Source organism: Topomyia yanbarensis, chromosome 1, assembly GCF_030247195.1.
Source record: "Topomyia yanbarensis strain Yona2022 chromosome 1, ASM3024719v1, whole genome shotgun sequence".
Lineage (NCBI taxonomy): Eukaryota > Metazoa > Arthropoda > Insecta > Diptera > Culicidae > Topomyia > Topomyia yanbarensis.
The window spans coordinates 199744139-199753495 of NC_080670.1; the positions used below are offsets into that span (position 1 = coordinate 199744139).

At 38.1% G+C, this 9357-nt stretch overlaps 1 protein-coding gene across 1 annotated transcript in view; it reads left to right on the forward strand.

Annotated features, from left to right (window-relative positions):
- Nucleotides 1-8528, forward strand: part of LOC131687524 (transcriptional regulator ovo-like) — an 80258-nt gene extending 71730 nt beyond the window's left edge. The window contains exons 3-4 of the mRNA XM_058971620.1: nt 7230-7715; nt 7775-8528. Coding sequence (XP_058827603.1) covers nt 7230-7715; nt 7775-7960 — 672 coding nt within the window. The 3' untranslated portion in view covers nt 7961-8528. The remainder of the gene's footprint in view (nt 1-7229; nt 7716-7774) is intronic.
- Nucleotides 8529-9357: the final 829 nt, after the last annotated feature.

Here is a 9357-nt window from a genome sequence, read left to right on the forward strand (position 1 = left end):
CCCCACGACGTACTTATTCTATGACTTAAATCCGAACCTAATTATTTTATTATTAAAGCCAGCGCATCGTTCCGCTACAGGATGGTAACCTACTAAAGTTATTTTGATAGTCGCTCGCGCACAAAATTCAATGCTAGGGCGCGTTGAATAAACCAGTTCGTGCATGCCCCTTACAACCGAGTTATAAGCTGCCTCATAGAGTCGCAGAATTAAACTGGCTGGACAGGCTAACCGAAGAATTTTACTCCCTATCCTAAGATTTATAAGCTTTACATTTGTGTTGTGTTTTTCCCAACTCTCGTGGCACGTTGGTACATTTGTCCTTTTTCGCTACAAAGGGTACTTTTTGTCTACTGATCCAATCCGTCGTTTTTCTCACAACGACTGCTTAAAAGATTCAACCAAAACGTAGTTTCTTCACGAGCGTAAAATTTTTTACGCATTGATTTAATTTCGACAAGCATTTACCGATATAAACATCTGCATCGACCCTATCCGTCCAAAAGACGGATTTTCCATTCGCAAAGTGTTTACGGTGTAGTGTACGGCAGCAAATTGGTATGCTTTTGAGTTGTTTCGCTGTATATTTTTGTGCTCGCTTACGTTGCATTTCTTCCAAATACTGTGATCAGCTGAGCTTTAAATTCTAACATTTCGTGGCCATTTGCGTGTTGATCACAGTTAGTAAAAAACAAATTAAAAATCTATATTGAAAGTTACCCAAGTTTTGCATCACGTATATCAACTTTTGAAGAACTGACTTTGGGCATGGTACTTTCGCAATTCCACTGTAAAACCGTGATCAAATTCGTGATCTCGTCCGATGAATTAGCCATCGAAGGATACGATCGCAGCAAAGAGAGCAACTGCTTTAAAAGTGTTCTCACTGTAGGAAAAAAAGCTATGAACAGAATTGGTAATCTTTAAAGTGGTTGATACCCGGTCCACAGTGTCAGAGAATGTCATTTGTCCAGCATTAGGTTGAATCTCTAGCTGAGGTAAAGCGATACTTACGGTTTTGGGTCGTCCAGGAGGCGTGGAAAGCTCCTGCTTGTTTCTAAGATATTTGAGACCAGGAACTATTTGCTTCGGGTTTGTAACAACACTTCCTTGAATTATTCGGTGACTTATCAAGGCACATCCTCAGGCCATTACTAGGAAGCTTAGGGGATGAAATGAGTTCCCTCTTTCGAGAACTTATAGGCACACTAAGTTCTCCTTAATAGGGTCGTTAGTGAACAAGGAAGCGTAGAAATTGGTTATGGCCAGTGGCATAGCTCTCTAGCATTTCTGCAAAAGGGCGCTTGGAACATACCTTAAGGGAACGTTTCAGTTTCTTCACGCAATTTGTACACAGGACATGTCGAGAGATCATTCGAAGGCTCTCCACCGTAGGAACACTTTTCAGCATCCCTACTGCAAGAATCATCCTCATGTTTCTCTCCGCATTTGCCACATTGTGGCTTGTTATTACAATGGGAAGCTGTATGGCCTAATGGTTTGAAACGAAGGCACAAAAAGGTGAACAGTTTGATGAACCCGGTGCAAAGATCGGAAAACTAGACCGGACGAAAGTCACTCGAAACAAGGCTGATGGAGAATAAGTTATTTTTTATCCTCTGCGATTTGTTGCTGAACGCAATTGCTTGCAATCCAGAATTTTTATTGATTTATGCATTGGCTTTGTGAAGTAGTCAACCGAATACTTATGCAGATTTGCGCAAGTAAGCCTCCTTTCGGGTACGACACCATCAATCTCTACTTCCCTGGCGGGTACGTAGGCACGATATTTGTCCAGAAAAATTCCCAGCTAGCATCTCGTTTACCTGTTCAAGGTCCCAACAAACATTATTAGTTTATCTGGCCGGACCATAGCTATATCGGGCATGACTGAGTGATGTTTAGTCAGATTACGCAAAATATCGATTATGTTAAATAAATTATTTTTATGATGGAAGTGGACCATACAGGGGTCGGTTGATTTAGATGGATATACTTTGTGTCGAAAGGAATACTTGTGTCACGTCACGAAAATAATGTTTCATCAGAAGGAACGGCAAAAAGAAAATCTAAAACTGATATTCAGCAGTGGAGCAACGGCAATCAGCAAACACGTCCTCGCTAAGCCATTGGTTCGTTTGTACAGCTCGTCAATGAAGGGCACCTCCAAATAGCCACTAGCAACTTTTTGGCGCTTACACACGCAATATCCGAAGGTTCGTTACGGCACAAAATAACTACGCCAGAACAAAAAAATTGAAAGAATGCGCTTTTTTATGGAAAATTGACGGAAATGAAAAAAATACCCGCACCCGTCGCGTATGATTTTTCATCATTTTAATTATTTTTTTGCTTTATTTCCCTATTTCTTAGATTTTTATGTTTTGAGTTTTCTTTTTTCTTTGCTCCCATTAAATTATATCGTTTTCAAATTGTCCTACTTTTCTTCGTATTTTTGTTCACTTGCTTTATTGTCTCAATTTATCGTATTTTACTAGTTTTCAATTTATTTGATGTTTTCCATTATTTCGTTTTATTACATTTTTTCATCTATGTAATATTTTGTCTGTTCGTTAGTTTCTTGTTTTTTTTTTTTTCTAATTTTTGGATTTCTATTCTTTCTTTTTTCCCAGTACAGACCCAATTCTGTCTACTCCCAACCAAATTCGAGTTAATTCTTTCTTCAGTATATTTCGTATCTTATAGAAGCCAAATATGCAAAAAATGGAAACATCGTTTTTTTTTTAATTTTGCGCTGAAAATTATATTAAAAATGAGAATGGGTTATGTGGCTACATTTTCTTCACCAGAAACGAGGCTGATAGAGAATAAATTATTTCTTAGCCTCTGCGATTGTTGCTAAACGCAATTGCTTGCAATCCAGCATTTTTTCCAATGATTTAAGCGTAGGATTTGTGAAGAAAATTGCCGTGATGCTTAAGCAGATTTTCGTAAGATTTCGGTTACTACTCCATCAATCTCTACTTCACTGGTGGATACGTAGACACGATACCTCGTCGTGAAAACATCACTTCCTGCCATGATGGGAAAATGTTCGAAATGACCTCCATTGAGCCTGCGGAGATGTCAGTCGCGTTGGAAATACCTTCCCATCAGTCGACATCATCGTGTATACCTGGTAATACGCGAAAAAAAAATTATCAGAGGGAACTGGAAATGTATGGAACAAAATGAAAAATAATGGAAAACGGATACTCAGCTGGGGAACAACTCGTAACAACGCCGTTGAGTCGTTTGTACAGCTTGTTAATGAAGGGCAGTTCCAAATATCCTCCAGTCACCTTTTGGCCACTTACACACACGATGTCTTAAAGTTCGTCACTGCGGGTGGAAACCGCTCCACAATAGCACAAAAAATTACGTCGGAAAGAAAAAAAAAAGAAAATTGAAAAAATGTACGTCGATTTTTTTTTGCAAAATGACAGGAATGAAAAAAAAATGGCTTCTACGATAGTTTTTCCTTCTCAATTTCTTAAAAAAAATATATTTGGAGTTTTCTATTTTACTTGTTTCCATTGAAATAAATTGTTTTCAATGGTCCTTTTTTGCATTACATATTTTGCACTTTCATCATTGTTTCTATTTTGTCCATTTTACTCTTGTCCATGATTTAGTTTTCTTTCTTTTTTTAATTTATTTCATTTTCGTAATATTTTCTCAGGTTCTTCTGTTTTTAGATTGTTTTTTTCAATTCTGCCTGTTTACATTTTTTCAATCTTTGGTTGCACATTTTAATTTTTTAATGTTTTTCGTTGGGTCCATTTTTTTCTTAGTCAATATTTTTCCTTTTCGCCATTCCTGAATAATTAAAATCTTTTCATATTTTTGTAAATTTTTGTTTTCTTTCATTATATTCCTAATTACTGGATAGTTTCATTTTTCAAATATTTTTTCTTGTTTTAATTTGTTCTATTTGTAAATTGATTTTTTTCCTTTTTTTGTTTTTTTATCTTATCTTATTTTTTTTCCTGTCTTATATTTTTATGTTTTCCTGTTTTTCATTTTTTCACAAGAGTATTAAATTTTGGTTTTCTTTTCTGTCATTTGTAAAAATTTTTAATTTATTTTTTCTCTTCATATTTTTAAAAAATTCTTTTATTTTGTCCATTTGGTAACGATTATTTTTGCTGTTTTCATAATTTTTTCTTCACTTACAGTTTTAAATTTTTTATTGCTTTCAATTTTTCCGTGTTTTTTTTGTTGTCTAATATATCTATTATTTTTGTATTAAATCGCATGTTATGTTATTATTTGTAATTTTTTCAATTTTTAATTTTTTTGTTGGGTTTTTTTACTTTATTTATTATTTCCATATTTTTTATTTTTTTTTTTGGAATGTTTTACAATAATTTTGAATTCGTTTTCGAAATTTTTATTTCTTCTGTTTTCGGTTCCTAAATGGTTGCCCTTTTTATTTTTTCGGGTTCCTTTTTTCATGTATTCTACATGTTTCCTTCTTAAATTTCAGTTGTCTTTTAGTGCAATTTTTTTCACTTATATGATATATTCCACTGACTCACTCGCTGACCTCACACTTCTCGTCTTATATTTTGTCGTGACCAACGACTTTTCAATATAGGTGACCCTCGTCAAAATTTAAGAGGAAAGGAGGAGAGGAATCCTGTAAGGTTTAGAATGTATATATCTTTTGTTTTCATGCATTAAATTAAGCAATATGTTCAGCTATGTGGTATAAATTTTTTTGAGTATGTATAACATGCATTAATAACGAAGCAACTGTGTTATGAAAAATCATTTGAAAACTACTCGGAAAAGGTGAAATGTTCCAACTCATCTGGTGAGAGTCGTCAATATGGTGCACAAACCGAACACTTAAATGGTTAAGTTTTAAATTAAGTTGCACTACAGCTCTACAATACCGAGAAGGAAATATTTGTGAGCTGTACACGGCTGGTGTATGAATCAGTTTGTGTCGTTACGTGCTACTAGGAGAGGCCAACATTTTTTTCGATGGGTGGAAGGTTACATACACACATGGAAAAACCGATTTTAAACCATCTGACCGAAGCTCGGTCGTGATTGGTTACCGCTTATTTCATGCACCGAGCCACAAACCTTGAACAGAAAGAATTGTGATTTAATTCGGTTTCAGCAAGTCTTGCCAATCTTGTCAGATGTCCGGAGACTGTATGTCAACACCGGGAGAGAAGGCAATTATTAAGATTCGTCTCTGTGGAATAGTTTGTGCAGTTTCGTGCTAGTAACGAAGGCAAATTGGAAGCAAAATCTCCTACCCGGAGAATATTTTCTTTGGCAAACAAATTAGCTATCAAGCCAATTAAAAGTATTAAATTTGAAAATCTTTTCGCCAACTATTATTTTTTTTGTGGGTGCAAAGAAACACTTAAATCTGTATCCCTTGTAACCTTGTATGGAAAAAAAAAACTTTTCTTCACCAACTAATGTTTTGGTTTGCGTTGTACTGAATGAACAAATTAGTATGTATTATCTGATTGCAAAACAATTTTATAACTAATTCCGTGGAATGTACAATTACTGAAAATAACGGAAATAATAGATTTTGTTAAAGCACTGATTATCTGTGCCATGATTGGTCCGTACAATTCGATTACAAGCGAGCTAGACTAGCTTTCGTTCGAAGTTCCACCTATTTGACGATGGAAGTAAACTCTTTTGGTTCGATGGCCAGCCTTTGTAGCTTCGAACGTAAATTTAAACCTGGGTCGTATGCGAGTGCGGCATCATTCGTGGGTTACACTCGTGCTGGCTACACCACAAATACGCTTGAGATGTCTAAACTCGGAAAGGAGGAAAGGTGAAGAAAAAACCAAAATTCGGCTCGATTCGTGTTAGTCTCCAGTTTCCTGTCTCCCGAATCCACCGTCTGCTGAGAAAGGGCTAGTACGCCGGAGTATCCATGTAGCTTTGGAGGTGGCATGAAACGCAGCCGGTGGAAACAAAAAACCAGGATTATCCTCTGTGACCTGCAGCTAGCCATTCGACATGACGAAGAGCGGAACAAATCGCTCTCCGGTGTGACCATTTCCCAGACTGGAAAGCCTTGCATGATTTGAAAAAAGTTAAATCAAAAACCTAATTTTAAGAGGGTTGCCATAGAAAACGCTTTGTATATCGATAACTTTAAGTCCTAGTAAATCAAGTTCTGTAGCAAACTTGTTTGTTACGAGTATCTCTAATAAATGTTGTCGAAGAAACCAACTTTATATCTCCTTGGGATAAAAGTTTTTCATTCGGTCATAGTAAGCCATTCCAAGTTTAAATTTTTATCAGATTGTGGGTAATATTCGTACGAACAATTCCGCTGAAGCCATCCTGTGAATACATTCGATGGTTTGGACTCAAGTGAATTAAGTTCACGTTTTTGGCGTTTTCGATCACTATGCTCTGGTGGTTGAGTGGTGTGCTTGGCTGCTACTTAACCCAGTGGAAATCTCTAGTTGTGCCTTCCTACGGCAGAAAAGTGAGACTAAACGGTCCATAGCTCGATATACAGGGTCCAGATTGTCGTCCATTATAGGCACTATGTATGTGGATAGGATCCGACGAAAATTACGTTTTGCCTTTCGCAGTTTGACGATGTTTGGTTGGGGAAATATTTTCCACTCCTCAGGGTTTTCAGAGTATTCAAGAGTGTCTCAAAATGTCAAAAGATTATTCACATTCCAGTTTCCCCATGTTAAATTGTTTAACAATAGAAGATTCTCTTTAATTCGTTTCAACCAACTGTTAAGGTGCTTAGGAAAAACAGCCAATTGACACATATTGACGGGACTGGACACTTGTCCTAGTAATTTCAAGGTTAATCGGAACTGAATTATTCCTTCAAAATATAGTTTCCTGTCTACAGTTAATAAACCGATTTTTTAGCGATGACGAAACATTAAATGCACAAACGCCATCTGTTTGTGAGTAGGCGATATTCCCAGCAATTTACAAAACAATCCCATAGGTGGCAGTTGCAACATTCATATAACTAACATTTCCAGACGTCCATCTGATCTATCTTCTGCCTACAGCACCACTTCTCGCTTTCTTTACTTTCGTGAATTCACCAATCAGACACTCCAGAAATTTCTCCCAACAGTAGGCCCCTTCACTTCGTCGAAACCTCCGATCGCATCCCTCAATCGGTCTTTCTTTCGCCCACGTAACCTTTGCCACCCTCAAAACCCGTCGTCTTATCTTTTTTCCCTTTTCTCTTCCAGCTCGGCCTACCGGCGGAGGTACAGCTAGAGTTCGTAAACGGTGGCCACGGCATCAAGAACCCACTGGCCGTCGAGAATGTGCCCGGTCGGTTGCGCGATGAGGACAAACACCATACCAAACTGCTCCAGCAGCAGCAGCAACAACAGACCGATGTGGTCAAACTGGACGAATCGGGCAGCGAAAGTGGCGGTCAGAATCAGAAGTTCTGCTGCCGGATCTGTCAGAAAACCTTCACCCTGCAGCGGTTGCTCAACCGGCACATGAAGTGCCACTCGGACGTCAAGCGCTACCTGTGCACGTTCTGCGGCAAGGGTTTCAACGATACGTTCGATCTGAAGCGGCACACGCGAACACACACCGGCGTGCGGCCCTACAAGTGCAATCTGTGCGAGAAGTCGTTCACGCAGCGCTGCTCGCTTGAGTCTCACTGTCTGAAAGTGCACGGCGTGCAGCACCAGTACGCGTACAAGGAACGGCGCACGAAGGTAACTAATCCCAAAGCTGATTCGATCCGATTTTCTAATCAATTTCAACACACCCACAGATGTACGTCTGCGAGGAATGCGGCCACACCACCAACGAACCGGAGGTGCACTATCTGCACCTGAAGGAGAAGCACCCGTACTCGCCGGCCCTGCTCAAGTTCTACGACAAGCGCCACTTCAAATTTACCAATTCGCAGTTTGCGAACAATCTGCTCGGTTCGTTCCCGATGCCGGTGTCGAATTGAGGCGGGATTCACACAGGACAGGTGAGAGAAAGAGAGAGAGAGAGAAACAGAATGGCAAAGTATTAGATCGGCAATCAGCCAGGGACTGTTAAACAGAGAGAGAGAGTGAGAGAGAAATGCAAATGCGGTGCACACTCGCGATCGATTCCCAATTGTTTCCTGCTCTTTTTTCGGTAATAGTTTGTAACTTTAGGTGATAAAAACAGAAGCGATAATGTTTAGGTATGATGCGCTGAAAAAGGGCGGACATTTAAGTAAACAAAAAAACACTAACAATTATTTATTTGCTGCAATATTATTTTTATATTACTACTAATCGTTAGGCGTTTAAGGCTATCCAATGATACTGAGAGAGAGAGAGAAAGAGTAAGAGAACAACCGGTAGAAACAGAGAAAGGAAAAAGATCGCGTATTGAAGCACCGAAAGACAACAGTTATTAGAGGAAACAGTTAAGGCTTTTTAGGGTAGATTTTTTTTTAGGATTATTCACTCTTCGAGCAAAAGATAACATTAGCTGAAACTTAGAAGAGGAAAATATTGGTTGAATAGGATGGAATCAGGAGCACGTCAACATGAATTGAGAGATGCCGGCCGGATCAGCATCGCCGACCGCGTTTTGTTTTTTTAGGAGAGCAGGCAAAGAGGCTCTGTAAAAGTTGATTGGAAGGTGTTTGATGAAGGTGGTACGCTTGGAATTTTACCGTGGTCGTTAGAGGTTACGCAATATTCTATTGTATTTGTATTGAAGGTTGTTATCTTCTCTTTTCTTTTTTTAATAGATAATTATTGAGTTTCTTTTTTTAATGGCTGTTAGTTTTATTAAAACTGTAAGGACTGCCTCTCAGTTTTACGACAACTAATACGATGGGCCTTTTGATGGACGGTCCGCTATTGTTCTCATGAACTGTCTCATCTGATGAATTAATTAGTTTCTGTAGAAAATTACAGTTTTCCAACTTTTTTAATTAAAACATTTTCAATTGGCCTGCGTTAAGCCAAACCGAGCTAAGCGCCATAATTTTTTTCGTGTATTTTTCGTACCAAAATTAATTTTTCGATAACTTATAATTTACATAGAAAGTTAAAGAACACTTGCTTGCTTTCGTTTGCTATTTGGGTTCCCAAAACATAATAGATATTAGAGTTCCTGGTGTTACATTGGATGCTGGAGCGATTTTAGATAAAGTACCTCAAAATGGCGCTTGGTCCTCTTTGGCTTAACACAGGCCAATTCTTCAATATGGTTTAAAATTGCTACAGAATAATAGCGTGGAATTCTGAACGTTACTAATTGCTGTTGTACTGTGCAGTGTCGTATTTTTTTTTGCACTATTTGGTTGAATATAGTTACAACAGTCTTGTATTGAATTTTAAAGTATGCAAAACTCCCATAGAT